The sequence below is a fragment of the Condylura cristata genome, unplaced genomic scaffold (assembly GCF_000260355.1).
Source record: "Condylura cristata isolate star-nosed mole 26May11 unplaced genomic scaffold, ConCri1.0 scaffold00006, whole genome shotgun sequence".
NCBI classification, from domain to species: Eukaryota; Metazoa; Chordata; class Mammalia; order Eulipotyphla; family Talpidae; genus Condylura; species Condylura cristata.
In genome coordinates this window covers 59,408,087-59,426,443 of record NW_004567107.1, presented here as the reverse complement: position 1 = coordinate 59,426,443, position 18,357 = coordinate 59,408,087, and the positions used below count along the sequence as shown (strand labels likewise).

The 18,357-nt window shown below is 40.3% G+C and overlaps 1 protein-coding gene across 3 annotated transcripts in view; it reads left to right on the top strand.

The window, feature by feature from the left end:
* MOB3B (MOB kinase activator 3B) overlaps positions 1–18,357 on the top strand; it is a 192,887-nt gene that overhangs the window by 60,359 nt on the left and 114,171 nt on the right. For all 3 annotated transcript variants that reach the window (XM_012721560.1, XM_004678026.2, XM_012721561.1), the window contains exon 2: positions 1,362–1,977. In XM_012721560.1, coding sequence (XP_012577014.1) covers positions 1,560–1,977 — 418 coding nt within the window. In that variant the 5' untranslated portion in view covers positions 1,362–1,559. The remainder of the gene's footprint in view (positions 1–1,361; positions 1,978–18,357) is intronic.

Below are 18,357 nucleotides of genomic sequence, written 5' to 3'. Positions count from 1 at the left end.
TTGAAGGGTATCACTTTTTAGAATTTTAGGCCATGTGGAAACAACATTTTATCAAATTCAAGAATCTGAATTTCAGTCCTAACCATGTCCCCTACTAGTAGCTAAGTAGCGATAGGACCTGTTAAGCAAGTATTTTTATTTCTTGGCGATCCAGGGGTAATAATGCCTACAACATATCCATTATATATAGTCTAAGTGTATATTACCTCACCAGAACTTTGTAAAGATTGAGTTAGACCATGGAGAAGAGATTATTGCTGATTTCAAAGCTGCCTGTGGCTTTTTAAATTGAATTGAAGTTAAGTTAAATGAAAAATTCAGTTTTTACACTCACTAGCCACATCCAGGTGTTCAATAGCCACTTATAATTAGTGGGTACAATATTGGACAACAAAGATATAGAAAATTTGCATTATAAAGTTCCCTTACCTAGTTCTGTGTTAAAGTGCTGTATATACAGTGTGATGTGAAGGACATAAAGGATGGGGCATTGTATGGGTGGTAAATACTTTGATAGTTTGCGATTCTTGGGGAAGGAAACACAACACACTCATGTTAGCTGAAGTAAAACAAGGATTTATTTTACTTAACTACTTCAGGAAAAACACCAGGATTACAAGGCCTAGAAACACAGCCAGGCCTCCAAAGGAACTGATTCCTGAAAGATTATCAGAAACTGAAGAAGATACTCTGTGCTTCTCACTGTTTCTCTTTTGCTCCTGTATTCTTCTCCCATGCCCACTGTGCTATTGTCTCTTTCAGAGTATGTCAGTGGCTTCCTCCCTCTTCTCCTTCCCCTCCCAGCACACCCCTACCTATAGACTAAGTTTCTCAACTATATTACTCATGGCCTAAATAGAGTAAGGCAGACCCAGTATATCACTTCTTAAGGGTAATGTCTAACAAAGGCTGGGTATTGATTCCAAGTTCCCAAGAGAGATATTAGTCGGCCCATGTGATAACTGCCTCTGCTCCATTCAGCTATATCCAGGAAAGATTGAGGCCCTAAAGCTTACTCAGTAAAAGCTGACAGCAATGGGCCAGATACTGTAAAACAAAATGAGTTCATGTGGGATATGTCATTGACTAACATTATCATCCTAACACATTAGAGAGATCCACTGAACTTAAACTCACACAGGGAAGATGTGCCACAGATTTGACCAAAGCTGTGAAGAAAGGGAGTGATGCCTTTTCTTTGCAAGATTCACCAACATGGATTCTCAGGGCTTTGCCTTCTCCTCAGCAGCATTGTACCTGGATGGAAGTGGGCCTACCCAGGAGCAGATGAAAATCGAATTCTATGCCATTTCCTAAATGCAAACCAGGCATTCACAAGACCCTTTCTCTCATGCTTTTAGGAAGAAACATGAGGTTCTCCTGGAAATTGTTCAAGAGGAAGATGGAAGGAGCTGCATAAAAGAGATTAAAAGTTGTTTGCTGCAAGACTGGGGCCAGAAGGCTGGCAGTGGAAAACCCTGTTGGGTTGTGATCTCTCACTGAAAAGTTCCAGGTGCCTTTTTACTTCTTGCAAAGGAAAGGAAGAGCGGGAAGAAACCATGTCTATTGCCTTGAAGCAGGTGTTCAACAAGGACAAGACCTTCCGGCCCAAGAGGAAATTTGAGCCTGGCACACAGAGGTTTGAACTCCACAAACGGGCTCAGGCATCCCTCAACTCAGGTGTGGACCTGAAGGCGGCCGTGCAGCTGCCCAGCGGGGAGGACCAGCATGACTGGGTGGCCGTGCACGTGGTGGACTTCTTCAACAGGATCAACCTCATCTATGGCACCATCTGTGAGTTCTGCACTGAGCAGACCTGCCCTGTGATGTCAGGAGGCCCCAAATATGAGTATCGGTGGCAGGATGACCTCAAATACAAGAAGCCGACCGCCCTGCCAGCGCCCCAGTACATGAACCTTCTAATGGATTGGATCGAGGTCCAGATCAACAATGAGGACATATTTCCAACATGTGTGGGTAAGTCCATGACCAACTTCTTGGTTTTTAGTCCTATCCTGCCTGAGCTCAGGAGATTCGCAGATGCTTCCTCCAGACTGCCTTGACAGCCAGAGAGCACCCATATCATTGCTGCCTTAGATCTCTTGACTGACACCTGCAGTTTTATCTTACCATATCTGAGGGCCTTGTTGAAATTTTATAAAGTTATTTGTGGGTCACTTACAACAAATTTGTCGACCTCAATGGTGCACATAGTAGTGCTGGGCAACACTGACTTAATGAAATGCTCAACTTGATCTTGCTGGCTGCCTGAAGATTAGACTCCATGGTTTTAGTTTTTTCACTAATTAGTTAAAATTACATAAACTGAGCTGCAATGATTGGTATTCATAGTCCAGGCTAATAAAATCTTGTATGAGAATCCATGGATTTGTTTGGAGATTGAACAAAAAGAAGCTAGCATTGTGAGAAATAAAGATCCTATGTCTAATTATTTCCTAGAGAAATATAAGAAGTGGGCATATTTAAATTATCCTGGTATGTCTAGAAGTTGCACAAGGGTCCAGAGTTAACAGTTCTATAAATTAATAAACTATGATCAGGAGAAATAATGAAATCAATGAAGTGATGATTGGCTTTTCCCTGCACCAACAGGCTATATTTTGGTTTTATTTCATTTTTTAAAAAAGATCTATTTAACTATGCATACAAGAACTGGGGTACAGTCCAGAGGTGCAGGGGGTGAGAGGATTCACCAAAGACAGAGTGGGGAACAGAGAGGTAGATTGACTGAAGTATACTGCTGAGAAGAGCAGTGGGCGAGACAGGAGAAGTCTTGCAGTGTCATGTGGGTCAGCGACTTGGCTGGGGATCGAACTTGTTTGCTGCAGTGGTTGCAAAGGGCTTCATAGAGCTGTGCTTTAACCCACTGCACCACAGGGAGGCCCCTAGATTTCATTTCTGTAGGCCCTAACTTCAATATAAACCCATTGCTTCAGCAGTATACCTCCAGTGCCTAGTACAGTGTCCTGGAATCTTGTCAGCATTCAGGAAATATTTGTAGAATATTGAAAAAGATACTTGTGTTGTTGGAAAACATTTAAAAGCTCTAAGATGGTTGGGGTATAAAAATAAGTATTTGAAACCATCTCTAAGTGGGGGGATCGGGGGATCATGTGGCATATGGAAAGTTGAAGTGGGTATATGGAAGTACTTACATTTACATTAGAAAAAAAGAAGTGCATGAATTGATTAGTGCAGTGTGTACATTTAGAAATATTCCGCACACAAACCAATTTGCTCAGAATCCTGTTTTTGCTGAGTTGTCCAGTTCCCTCATGCTCTTTTTTTCTACTGACCCAAGTTAAGGAAGAAGGTGGAGTGTTGTAGTAGACTCCCTTGGCTTGCTGGCCTAGGAGGAAACAGGTTTAAAGAAAACTACCTGCCATATAATAGGCATGTTGGAAAGGTGAGAATTTCTTAAGTTCATTTCTTTTTGTAATTTCACTCACTGCCAGAGGCTTCTTTTGGAGCTGGAAGACAGTTTTCTTTTTCAAAAAACATTACAAGCAACTCACTACCAGTGCTTTATACAGAACACATGACAGCAGCAAAGATAAAGAAAAGTGGGCAAGGATACCACCCCACCCCTTCTGTTTCTGTTCTGTGATGCTTTGACATTCTGGACATTTCTTTCTCTGGCAGCTGTGGTTACTACAGAGAGTTGGGGACCAGAAATAACATCACAGATCCATGGTGTGTTACTTGAAAGCAAGGGAGCTTTAGGCTGTCTGCTTAGAAAATAGGATATCTCAGGTAGGTTGAGACTAGAGGAAATCAGCAAATGCTGCCATATCTCCGGAGGTTATTGACTTTTCTTCTTTTTCTAGGCATTTCCTTAGCATTCAGTGGGTTGGAGAATAAACTTACCTGATCAGTATGCTGTTTCAGCTCCTAGTCTGTGCTGCAGGGTACTTCAATGTTCTGTGGGGTCTCAGGAGGTGTATAGTATGTATGAAGGTTTCCCCAGTGGAAAGATAAGTTTGGTAAATACTAAGTGAAAGTAAATTATTGACAGCAGGGCTTTTAATATACTAAGATGAATTCTAAATCTCTAAGAAAATAATACTTTAATGTGTGGTATTCCCTAATTTGAAGCTGGATCTTTTTATTTTTGTTTTAATAGAATACTGTTAACAACCTTTGGAAAATGTTAAGCTTTGTAAGCTGGAGTTGTTGAACTTTAGTTTTATCAGAATTACTTGGGGCTTCAAAATACACATTACTTTTTTCTCCTCCTTAACAAGTAAGTCAAAATCTGCACTTCTAATAAGCATCCACAACTCCTCTGTTTATTGTAACATATGAAATTAACTCGAATGCCTAAAAACAGATGACTGGATCAAGAAGATGTGGCAGATATACAAAGTGGAATATTACTCAGCAATCAAAAAGATAAACCCATGCCATTTGTGACAACATGGAAGGGAACATAGTGAAATAAAGCCAGACAGAAAAAAGAAAAATACTGGGTGATTTCACTCATAGCAGTAGTGTAAGTTTTTGGGAAAAAGAAAGTAACTGGAGTAAAGTAAAAACTAAAATCAACTAACAACTACAAACCAGAGACTTTCTACTAGGTTGGAGAGGGGAATAGGACCAAAACTGGGGTGTAGGAGAACACATGGGACTATGGGGATGGCACATGCGTGAACTGGTGGTGGGAATTCCACATGGATTACAACTGAGATGAAAAAAATGTACAAAATGAAGAATGATGTGGAAAAAAAAAATAAAGCCTAATGATAAATAAATAAAGCCTATTGTGCTTGTTCTAGTAAAAAGAAATTGAAAATTGACATGCTGGAAGTAAACAAAACAAACATAACTTAAGAATCTGCACTTTTAGTAAGCATCCAAAACTCCTCTCTTTATTGTAACCATCCAGAATGCTTTTCGTTCCCGTCCTCCACCCAAACAGTATTTCTTTCCTTTCTGGTTTATTTCATTCTGGAAACACCTACCTTCTCTCAAGTAAATTTACTGCAACCTTTAGTTACAATAAAGGTCTCTGTGAAGGCTTTCTTTCACCCAATAGAATGCAAGCCCCTTAAAGTTATACAATCTGTCTTAATTTATTTGAATATCCTAACACTAAATCCAGTTCCGGTATCTTATAAGTTGTTGGATGGGTTTAAAAATAATATTTATAAAGTCCCAATATGCTTATATTCTGGTGATCAAAATGAAGTTAAAAAGTGTCTCTGAAACCTTTTATCACCTAGGTATTTTGAGTGCCTTGCTTTCAAAGGGCTTAATTTTCTGTGTTTTGACTTTTCCAAGGTGAAATATTAACAATCAGTAAAAAATCACCTTCACCCTGAGGATCTTCAGTACCACCCTGCTTACCTCTGGTATTTGCCTGCTGACAATATTTTTGCTATCTTTTGGGAAAAACTTGTCTTTAAAGCCACTTTCCCTGGTAGACTTCATCTCCTCCTTCTTCCTCCCCCTGATTCCAGCCTACTTCTTTTTGATCTTTTGTGCTGCTATGAGTCATTATCATGGAAATAATCAAGATATCTGTCAGGATAAAGTAAAGGAAGAATTCTCAGCAAACAGCAGATCCTTGTGGATAAAAAACTGGGAGTTCTGCTCAGCATTACAGCTTTGACTCCTAGGCATATTCTGTGTTTGTGTGCATGGAAACTGGAGGGATTCAAATTTGACCTTGTCCCCACAGTGATCCAAAGGAAGTAGAACTGGAAAATACTGACAGATGTGGAGGTTTCACCCTTAGTTAGGTATTGAAAGCTATAAACAGCTGTTGATCTCTACCACTGGAACATGAGGAAAGAAAGCTATCATATGTTCCTGGATTCTAGGGTAAGTAGTACACTGCTGCTATTTCAGAAGTGGAGCTTTCTCACGTGGGGCAATATCAAACAGACAAGGCTACCTACTGGACAGCGTCCTCTGCCCTCCCTGGGTCTCCTTTGTTAAAAAGTCAACCAATGTGCCTGTGAAAGTTCCTAAAACAGCAGTAACTTCAAAAATAGGGCCACCTCCTCTTCAATTGTACCTTTTAACCACTTTTAAAGATAAGAAGGTTAGAAAACCACAGTTTTAAAAATCCTATTGTCTGCCTAATTAAAGTCATTTTATGTTCTAGCCCCCGGCTTCTCTGTTTTTCTGTTATGTAACAAGACTTAGCATCTTAGAGCTGACATTCAGAAAAGAGTGAGTGGAAAACTTAGTGATCCTCCAACTTGTGTTTTTAAAAAGTCTTTGAATAGGAGGAGTAAGAACATTCAGAAAATAATTACATCGCTTCACTTACCGCTATGGTTTTAGAATAAATACGCATTCAAGAGCAGCAGGAAAAAAAAGGCAGAGAAGGGAGGGAAGGAATCACATCTGTTGAGCCATCCAAGTGACAGGCTATGTACTGGCCACTGTTAATTCTTACAATAACTCAGTGGAGTTATTCCATTTCTACACTGAAGAAGCTGATACTTCAGCAAACTAAGGTACTTTATCAAGATTGTACATCTTATCAGTAATTCAGAATTCAGGGGTTGAGTTCAAGTAGCCAAAAATCTACCCCCTGCCACCCACTAACTTTCTTTGTCATTATTTTGCAGATTTTTCTTCAGATAACTAAAGTGACTAGTTAGTTTAGGAGGTTGTTTAGATGGAGGAACTTTCAGAAAAACTTATTTTTCTTCATCTTTTAAAGAAATCATTAGGTTGTATTTTCATTTGCTCCTGTTCAAAAAAGTCACCTCTGAAATGCCTGTGGAGCGCATCCAGGCATGGTAACTGTTTGTTCTCATGCTCCCTTCCTAGGGCCAAGGGTGATGTAGCCTGATGCCAATGCTTTGCGGGCTACAGTTGCCTGCTGTTGTCATCATTTATTCATCCACTCATTCATTTACTAAATATCTTTGAGCATCTAGTTGAAAGCAATCCCTATACTAGGCACCAGAAGAAAGCAAAGCAGACAATTTCTGTCCTTGAGCAGTTTCCACAATGTCCAGATTGCCTTGTTGCTCCAAATTGCTCTATGCATTTCTCTAAAATAAGTAGGTTGTTCAATGGTCAAGTCCAGTATGGAAATCAAGCGTCCCTTTGACACCTTTCTTATGAGACTACAGTTCAATGTCAGCATCTCTCAAGATATTGTAGCAGGAAATGTGAGACTTTATAAATGTCGACAAGGATGAGCTTTCAGACACGGGGTGTTAGGGAACTAAATTTTTAATTACCCTTTAAATTTTAACTTTCAATTTTGTGTTATAAGTCTTGCTCATGTATTTTGACAGCAAAGTATATTTATAATGGGGTATAACTAGCACTGGACTTGGTGACAGGTTTATTTAAATAGCTCTACCATTACTAGATGCTCTGTGATGTTGATGTTGGTAAACACAGACTCTGATGTATATTTCTCTGTTTGCAAACTGAGAATTATAATGTTGGTGTCACAGGGCTGGTGTAAGGATTAAATGAGACAATGTGAATCAAAACACTGAGCCACAGCTGTACATACCATTGGAGGTGCTGGAGATGTGTGTGTGTGTGTGTGTGTGTGTGTGTTTTACCTTTCTGCACACATTTCCACCTATCAATCAAAACTCATGCAGCCCAGTAAATTCAGAAAAGTAATATGCTTTGTAAAAGATTCAACAAAATTTTTAAAAATTAGCAGTTTTCATTGCTGAATTGCTCTGTAATGGGGATCTTAAAGTGCTTCAGTTTGTCATTTCTCTAAGATGTGGGAAATTTTAGTCTTTCTTTAGGGGCTAGACCAATTTCCAGTTTCAAGGATGAATACCTCTCTTGAGAGAGAAACTCACAAGGTGGGCCTTTTCACTTCGTTCTCAGAATTTTAACAGAAAGTGAGAAGGGTTAGCTAGAAAAGTAAAGGGATAGCTACTAGTCACATTTGGGACAAACTATTAAAATTAATGTTGGTGGAGGTTACCTATATCCTGAATTTGATCACTCAAGAGAAAGGATTCCCAGATAACTCAACGACTGGAGACACACCCCCAAAAGCTTTATGAACTGCAAGATTTTCCAAGGTTGATGATGATTTGCCTTTGTGATTTTGATAAGTTGTTTGATGAGAAAAAAATTTACCAGTTGGAAGGGCATAATAAAGCTGCCTTTTTCTGAACACATGCTACCCTCAATACTTTACCTCCATTATATCTTTAATCTGTAAAACAACTCTTTCAGGCAGGCAGTATGGTTTCCATTTCACAGACAAAAAAAAAAACAAAGTAAATTGTCCAGAGTCAGAGCTAGGATTCAGACTCATGGTGGTTCACTTCCACATGCTCTCAACTACTTCAGCTTCTCCCATCTGTTTTTACCCTAGAAAACATCTCTCTTGACTTACCCTTGCCTGTTGCATCAAATTATTAAATCCTATGTAGGGGATGTCCTTAGACAAATCCAAAGTCCTAGCAGTCAGGAGGTGAAGAGAGCCAGGGCCCTGCAAATTATACTGGGTCTTTGCTGAAGGGAACACTAAGGTTCTGCTTCTTTTTAGAACATGTTTCTTCTAGATACTGATGCTACCCAAATTTTGTTCCATTGTCTCTTCATGGAAAACATGCAGAGACACGTTGTATATGACAAGCCATTCCTACTGGCTGCTGGAGAATACATGATCTATTGATGGTCAAAGTTCTCCAACCCCACCAATGCTGTACTGACTTTGAGGTTAATTTTAATTAGGACAATGTTAAATAACCACCTTCACTGAATAAATCCCAAGAGATTTCTCTGAAAAAAGGGTCTCTCAAATGCTAAGACTGCCCTTCAAGTTAAGGCTAATTCAATTCAAGACTGCAGCTTGCACTGACTTCTCCTTTACCTGTGCTATGCAATTTTAATGGGCCATATCTCAGGTGACAAGTTGTCACATCTCAGCATCAGTTGGGAAGGGAAATAGGATATGTGATATTCAGTGAAACAGTGATGAAAACAAAGATGATAATGGGGGGAGGGAGGAGTCATCTGCTGCTTTTACTCAACAAGCTGTTGTAGACATGGAACCCACACTTCCTGTATCAAAAAACAAAGCATTGTGGAGGTCAGCACTGTGTGGAAAGGCAGGCAAGCTCATGGCCAAGCTATCAGGGATGTGAAAATGTCTCTTGATGTGAAGTGGGATGGGGAAAAAGCCTTCACAAGAGGTCTTGCTCAGAATGCAGTGGGGAAGGAACAGTTGGCTAAATCCTTGCAATGAGGATGAAATTTACAAGAGCATGCTGGTATTTGCCCTAAGAGACTAAATGTCTTCTAAAGAGAGCTCAGGTTTTGTCTGAGTTGGGAGTATCACAGGGTTCTGACTCCAGAGACCTCCTCAGAGATAAACAAACAAACATCCATGTGCTGTCCCCTTTAGACAGAAATGGTATTGATACTTAAATATAGTCATTTTGAAAGAAGGCTGTATTATTACATATCTGTTTGTGAAGACTGATTAAAAATGCCTTTGTGGGTTGAGAGACACCTGTTGTCTATAAGACCTGTGCTAAGGTCTTTTCTGGTATTTTATTTAAAAAAAGTTAAATCTATATTCCAAATGATTTTTGCATTCATGTTTTATTTCACATAAACATTTCCCCCTCTTAATTCTTCTAGTAAAATGGAAGCTCAGCCACTTTGGGAAGCAGGGGAGGGATGGGGAAAAAGGAGTAGAAACATTAATCTCTACTGAGCCTACTTTTAAATTCCAGTTATCAACTTTTACAAGCCAGTTTTTAGCCCCTCTAAGCCTGTTTCCTCATCGATAAAATGCATGTAAAATATCTACTTCATGGAATTGTTAAAGGTATTACATAACTTATTACACTTAAAACAGCACAGTGTTGGGACATAGAATAGGTTTGCTTTAGATGATAGCTTCCTCCATGTCTACTAGCATCAGTGTGATGAACTGACCTAGTCAGATGAATTGAGATTGGGAAAGAATCTTTAGTGAAAATCCATAATTACACCAAAGACTTGGTCCTGGAATTGATTTCCATGTTCCCTTCATCTTTTGCTGTATTTTGAACTAGCAGGATAAAAAGTAAACATGCGGGCCCTTCCTAGTGGCGCAGCGGGTTAAAGCACCGCACTAAGAAGCTTAAGCCACTTCTGCATGAGTTCGATTCCCGCCTGCCCCGTAGGTGACCACATGGCGTGGCAGACCTCTCCTGACCCGCCCGCTGCTCCCCTCAGCAGTGTACTTCGTCGATCTGCCTGTTCTGCTCCCCTCTCTGTCTCTGGTGAATCCTCTCACCCTCTGCATCTCTGGCCTGTACCCCAGTTCTGTATGAATAAATAAATAAATCTTTAAAAAAAAAAAAAGTAAACATGCATTGGACTGATACTAACTTTGGTTGGCCTTGACATTCAGAACCAGAAATGGGTCCACAGTTGAATATGAGAGGTTTCACATGCATAGAATATATGACCTGCAAGCCAGTTCCATCTCCTTGTATCTGCTACAGGTTGCAGCAGCCAGCATAAGACTTTGCACTGAGAACAACAAGGTGAGCTAGTACTGTGCAAGTATAAATTGACTGATTGGTGTCATGTAAAACATACATATTACACCACAGGTGTATTCCTGAAAATTGTGAGTCAGTTACATTTTTTTTTTTTTTTGTCACTTGGTGGTGAATATTTTCACTTCGCATAGAGTTCAATTTTTAAAGAAAAACATGGCAAAGAATTTATTATACGAACACCTCCTTACTGATGTGTATTTGATTTTTAGGCCATGCCATTGAGAGTTCATATGTTTGTCTTCATGAAGAGATAAAGTGGAGCTGTTAGTTCCTTCTGAGGAAAAGAAAAATCATTCTTCAAAAGAAGCAATAGGTTCTCTCTCTCTCTCTCTTTTTTCTTATATCATTGTCAATTTTTGGACTGTTTTATTTTTCCCTTCAAGTGTGGTCCCCATAGTTCTCCCACTGCCATAACTTTTGTGAACTGTCACCATAGTCCCTCATGCTCTTCCCTCCCCTTTTTTGGCCCTTCTCCCACCTGCTCCCTTGTTGTACATCCCAGGTCTATGGTCTTGCAAGAATCTCCTTGGTTGCTGGTTCAGTCAGGTTGTCATACATGGCCATCAGCAGCAGAGGGAAGAAAGCCATTTAATATTGGAAATGTACTTGTTGTAGTCCTCAGGTAAAGCACTCAAGTTTCGCCTTCCTAGGTTGGGGGAGGAAAAGTCCCTAACTGAGCATATCAGCCTCTCTGTGCCACTGGAGAGCAACATGAGGAAGGATGTTAGTGACAGATACCAGGAACAGTAGGAAACTCTATGAGTGGTAACTGTTAGAATGCATTTCTGTTTTCCAAAAATAGTGCATAGGTAATGTCTCCTCTTCAGTACAGGTTCAGATCTGTATGGGCTCAGTGACTTTGGCAAGCCCTGAATCTCTCTGAGCCTGTCTCCTAATCAGGAAAGTTGGGGTAATAGTAATACAGCTTAGTAAGATTAGAAGAATTTATGCCACGGGGTATGTAAAGGTCTTAGTGAGTTCCCAGTAGAGACCTAAGTGCTGAATAAGTTTGAGCTTTATTACCTTTTTAATGATATAAAAAAGTAAGGCCTTTGGGGCCTCCTTGGTGGAGCAGGGGTTAAAGTCTCAGCACTATCAACATGAGTTTGATCCCCAGCCAGGGAGCTGACCCACATCAGGCAGCAGACCTCTCATCTCACCCACTGCTCTCTCAGCAGTGTATTTCAATCCATCTGCCTGTTCTGCTACCCAGTCTGTCTCTAGTTAATCCTCTCATCCACTATACCTCTGGCCTATACTCTTAAATGTATAAATAAAAAAATAAATCTTTTTTTTTAAAAAAGAGATAAGGCCTTTGACTTATTTCAGTTTGTTACACATGATTGTATAGAAAAATTTTTCCTGCTTTAGTCTCTGTATGTTTCTATTCCAACTGAGGTATAAATTGAAAAAAAACCATTGATTATGTCATAATTATAGTAGTTATCTTGGAAAAATAATTTTTCATGTCTATAGGAACATCAGTTAATAATCAAAATTTGAATACCAACTGCAAGTACTAGGTTCTGTTATATCTATATATGTAAGTAGTAATTCCAAAATCTAAAATACAGTAATAATATTAACTAACATTTATTACCCTTTCTGGGTAAGCCACTATGCTAGGTCCTTTATGTTTATCTTTCCAACCACTGTCCCTGGTTAATTATTATTATCAATCCTATTTTCAAGTGAGGAACCCAAGATAAATTTCTTCCCCCAAAGTATGGGGAGAGCTGAAAAAGTCAAACTAGGTGGTGAAGCGATCAGAGATCACAGATGATAGCAAGAGAGCAAACCAATAAAGAGGGGTAGGGGGAGCCAGTGATGTCACCGGGGCTAGGAGCACAGAGGACAGGCCCATTCCTTCCACAAGCTTGCGGCCCGGCCAGAGAGAGACCTGGGCCTCTGTCTTCTTTCTCCAGTTCCCTTTGTTGCTTCCTATTGTTTTTGGCAAAACACCTGGGAAACAAATACAGGGATGGATCTGAGAGCAAATAGCTAAGTGGCTGGGATATGAAGAAATAGAGGACAATGAATAAATGTAGGATAAAATTTTAGCCTGTGATAAGTTCTGTGAAGACAAAGCTGGGGAGGGAATTGGGATACAATAATATTTAAATGAGTGGTTCTTAATTATGTGCCACCTCAGAACTCCTTTATATATTGGAAAATTATTGAAAATCTCAAAGATCTTTGGCTCATGTGGGTTTTACCTGTCAATACTTACTATATTAGGAATTGAAATTAGGAACATTTAAAAATATTTAAGTCATTGAAAAAATAATAAACCCATTACATATTAACATAATAATATATTTTTTACATCATTTTGTACATTTTTTTTTCCATCTCAATTGTAATCCCCGCGGGTTTCCCATCACCAAATCACCCATGTGCCATCACCATAACCCCGTGCATTTCCCTCCCCCCCCTTTTGATCCCAACATAATAATATTTTTAATAAAAAAAATAACCATACTGCCCAAAACAAACAAACAAAAGATTGGCATTGTTTTACGTATCGTAAATCTCTGTGGTTAGTTTAATGGAAGATAAATGATGTCTCTTCATCTACTTCTGCATTTCAGTCTTGTGATATGTTTAATGCCAATCCATGCAGAAGGAGAGGACTTTGTGAATCCCACAAAGGGCTCCAGAGATCTATACAATCTATAAAAACCACTTTTTTGGCAGCAATGGGGACTGTACCTGCAAAAGACGGCACCTAGTAGGTACTTGACAGTTTTTGGTTGAATGGAACATGAATGAATGCTTTGAGGGCTTCACAGTGTCCCTTGTGATAAGCCAGTTAGGCAGCAGTGTTCTAGGACCCCATTCATCAGTAGGCTTCATGGTATTTACCCAGCAGTACTGATAGTTTCCCACAGTCTTCATAGTCACACAGTCATGTTTTTGGGTTTTCACAGGACTGCTGATGGAAAGATGCTAATCAGCCTCTAAAATAATGAACCTTCTGATTGTTCTAGGATGATGTTCATTAACCTAATGAGGTAGTTCAAACTAAACACTTAACTGGCAGTCTTTTATGTACACATAGGAAGTATTTTATAATGTAAATGGAATTATTGCCATATAATTATCATGTTATTCAATGGAGGACGGTAGCCCACCACCAGGTATTCATCTTGCAAAGGCTACCCAGCAGAATCAAGTTCAAGATAGCTTTCTCTCTGGATGAGAGAGGTCATGAGTTTCTTCTCAGCATCCACTGATGTGTTTGTTATATATCAGTCAAGACCTAAGCAATGTCGTAAGGTAGCTCTTAGGCAAACAATATTAATGAATGATTTAGAAAGTATTTGTTCTTTGGAATCATCTGTTCTTTGTATAGTTCACTGGATTTAGCATTAAGTGAATTGCATGACAAGGGACACTATGGAGATGAACTCTGGTCATCTTTAGATGGTCATGGCCACAGTGCATCAGCTATGGGCAGACTAATTTTTGACAGTGTTTATAAAACATCATATGCCAATTGAAATAATGTTTTCATGCAGGTGTCAGGCCTATCTCATACCTGCCCTTCTACCTGGAGTATGTTATATCTAGCTTACATTTTATACAGCTGATGTAAAAATTATGTATGCTATCTAGTGAGGGTCTACATTAGGTAAGGTGCTTAACAAAGCTCACTTACTTTTCACAGGGGTGTTTTTTTTCTCTTTTCCAAGTGAGGAATCTGAATCTCAAAAGAGGCATGGGTTACATAGCTTGTAAAGGCCAGGTCTTCCTGACTTCATTGTGCTTTCTCACTCTACCACGAACCTCTGTGAAAAATACTTCTATGCACATGCATGCATGCCTTTGCATAAATACTCAGGCATAAATATATTCAAAGACCAAGTAAGAAAGGAAAAAAAAGGAAAGAATAATTTGAAGAATCAAAAAAGTTTGACATTTCCATGACATGAAAGCATGAAGCCCTTGCCGAAGAAATCCTGTATGTATGATATAAGATATTTCAAGTCATGCTTTTGCTACATTCACATTATGCCTTGAATTCTTGCATTTTGATTTATGCTCTGCTGAAACTAGGAGACTAATACCAGTGGAACAGATCTCCCATGAATAAGGTGAGACAGATGGCTCAATAATTTACATGTTGTGGTGAGGAGACGGGAAGGGAAAGGAGAGAAAAGGAAGGGAAGGAAAGAATTTTTTTTTAAAAGATTTATTTATGCATACAGAACTGGGGGTATAGGCCAGTGGTGCAGTGGTGGTGAGAGGATTCACCAGAGACAGAGTGGGGATCAGAATAGTCAAATCAATGAAGTACACTGCTGAGGGGAACAGCAGGAGGCCCAGGAGAGGTCTGCTGTGCCATGTGGGTCACCTCCGGGCTGGGGATCAAACTTGCATGGAGCGGCTGCGGCTAGCTTACAGTGCTGCACTGTGCCACTAGAGAGGGCCCAGGAAAGAGTCTTTTAAAGTGATGTCTCACTGATTAGGAAGAAAGGAAAGAATAAAAAGAATATGAGGGCATGCCAACTTGTTACATTTAGTGCTCTGGGTTTCACAATTAACAAATGAGCAGGCCAATATCAGTCAGTATTCAGCTTTTAACTTTCAGTTCAATGTGCATAGTCCCTGGGACTTTATTGCCTTCCCTGCTCACTCCTTGGCCAGTTAACCATATTTTCTTTGCTATAACCTAGGTCAAAATGTTGTTGTGAGGTCTCAACAAGATAACACATAGAGTTTGCCATGTACAAAATGTTCCATAAACACCAGCTAACTTGTGAATGGTATGGGGTATAAAAATATATGAAGGTATAAACCTGTCCTTCTGAAATAATGGTAAATCGATCAATTTCTTTACAAAGTCAACTGATATGATAACTAATAATTTATCATTATTGTACTTCTGCAAACAAGTTACTGTATTTTTCTCCCATGTGAGTAGCTGCAAATACAAACAAATGATTAAAGCTCCCAGAAATTGAGACTTCGGAGACCCTAAGCTCCTGGACAGACAGACTCAGAGACAATTTTCTGGACTTACTGCTGAAGTGGACTTTTCAGGCATAGTTTTTTTAGTCACCCCTATTAGACAGGTGACAGTTGGGGCCCCACATCATTTTTAATCCTAAAACTTGGTGACTCTTAAAAATAGCCAAGGAGGCCCTCCCTGGTGGCGCAGCGGGTTAAAGCACAGCACTGAGAAGCTAAAGCCACTTCTGCATGAGTTCGATTCCCACCTGCCCCGGAGGTGATCCACATGGTGTGGCAGACCTCTCCTGACCCGCCCGCTGCTCCCCTCAGCAGTGTACTTCGTCTATCTGCCTGTTCTGCTCCCCACTCTGTCCCTGGTGAATCCTCTCACTCTCCACATCTCTGGCCTGTACCCCAGTTCTGTATGAATAAATAAATAAATCTTAAAAAAAAAATAGCCATGGAATCTGGCTTCCCTTATCAGTCTGCAATGACTCATAGGGCTGACTGGTCTTGGTGTTATTTCAGGTGACACAGGTGTCCATTTTGTTTCCTGCAGCTCTGTCTTCCTGCAGTGTATTTAACAGCTGGTCGAGAGGAAGGGGTACTCTGTTGATTCATGAGAAATATGACCAAAACTCAGGATCAGGTTTTTCGGATAAAAGAATATAGCCTTTTCTAGGACAAGTTTTTTTTTTTTTTTAAAGGTATGTAATCAAAGCAAGCCAATAAATAGATCCATAAAAATAGGCTTCTTTTATTTTTTTTAAAAGATTTTATGTATTTATGCATACAGAACTGGGATATAGGCCAGAAGTGCAGGGGGTGAGAGGATCCACCAGAGGCAGAGTGAGGAGCAGAACAGGCAGATTGACTGAAGTACACTGATGAAAGCAGCAAGTGGGTCAGGAGAGAGCTCTGCTGCACCATGTGGGTCACCTCCCTGGCAGAGGGCCAAACCCATGCTGCAGTGGCTGCAGAAAACTTCACTGTGCAAAGAACTTCACATTACACCACCTGGGGAGGGCCCCAACTAGGCTTATTTTAACAGCAAAATTTCAGGAAAAATTTCAGGGTTATCATTTAGCACCTACAAATTCCAAGTATTGTATAAGCAAAGGAATGCTCGAGTCTTTCTGGCCTTTGTGTGTGGCCCTTGGGACTCTTGCATACTCCTGGGAGTCCTCTGTTGCCACAGATGGAGTATTTAGCTCCATCCTCAATTCAGACCCATCAGAGACTCTGACTTTCTTCACAGATTTTAGAGGGAGGATGGACTCTACTAGTAATATTTATTGGTCATCCCGAGACTCCAAATTCCTACATCAGAAACAGGATACTTGCCTTGCATTCTACTTGGTATCCCGGTCATTGGCATTCCATCTTTGCTTCCCAGTGTGCCATATTGGAGTCATATTTCTGGTGTCCATCCCAATGACAGGTCCCTACCTCTTGATACCAGCCTGTCCTATGTTGCCCATTGTGTTGTTAAAGGACAGTCACAAGGGGAGGAGGGGTGTGCTTGGTGTAAATCATCACTTGAGTGATTAAGAACTCTGGATAAGACTCAGGGGCAGGCACATTTAAAAAGGTATATTTACAAAGTAAATGAGAAGAGGGAAAGAGAAATGAATTGATCAGTGCATCCTAACAGTAAGTGCCTATGCTGGGGCCCCAGATACACAATGAAGAAGGCAAAACCAAGAGAGCATAGGCCTCCGTATGTCCTGAGGGGCACAGTCCAATCATGACTGCTTAATGCACCCTCAGTTACCAGCAACCCTTCCCATCAGGAAATCAAGAGTCATCTTGGATTCATGGCATGATGGGAATTGTAGTCTTCAGCACATGGGATCTCTCTGGCAAGATGGGACTAGAGTCCATAAAACATTAGTGGCACAATGAGTTAAAGCGCAGCACTACGAGCTAGCTACAATCACTGCAGCACAAGTTCCATCCCCAGCCAGGATGGTGACCCACATGGCACAGCAGACCTCTCCTGTCTTGCCTGCTGCTTCCCTCAGAGTATTTCAGTCAATCCACCTGTTCTGCTCTCTACTCTGGCTCTGCTGAATTCTCTCACTCCCCTGGCACCTCTGGTCTGTACCCCAGTTCTATGTGTATGAATAAAAATATATAAAACAACAACAAAATCAGTGGGTGGAGTTCATCCCGGACATACCATTCCTCCAACAGTTCAGTCCCTAGTTTTTTGTTTGTTTGTTTGTTTGTTTTAACCAATTCCCTGTCCTCTTGCCCCAACACCCAGCCATTTGCTAAGGTGGTTCCCTTGGTCATGTCACACTGTGTACACCAAGCACCTGCCTTAGCCTCATGAACCTATCAGAGACTCTAATCCTCCTACCATAATAGAAAGCCTCCTACCATCAGCCAACTCAGGAACCACAGTTGTGAGGCTGGCACAACACTACCAGCAGAAAGCAACCGTGTCCCCTGAGGCAGGAACCTTTCTAGGTAGTTAGTGCCCTGAAGTTGTTGCTCAGGATTTTTCTAAGGTTAATGCTCTTCTCTTTTGCCCAAGCTGAACCAATAGCAAAAGGCAGTATTACTAAGAGGTGGAACAAACCCTTTCTTGGAAGGAAAGAATGCTAAGTGCCCTTGGCTATTTACAAGGTTACTGCTCCTGTTAAAGTGACTTCTGAAAGGTAAACCATCTTGTATCACAATGTCTTAACAGTCTTGAAACTAAATTTGAGCAGGAAAAATTCATCCCAATATTGAGTATGGGAGGCCCTTGTGAGAAGGTCCCTTTCCATTAGCCCAACTGCCCATCTCAATTTAAATAATAGTAATTTGGCTTCTGTCTTCCATCACTTCTTCTTTCTTTCTTCGTTTTTTTTTTTTTTTT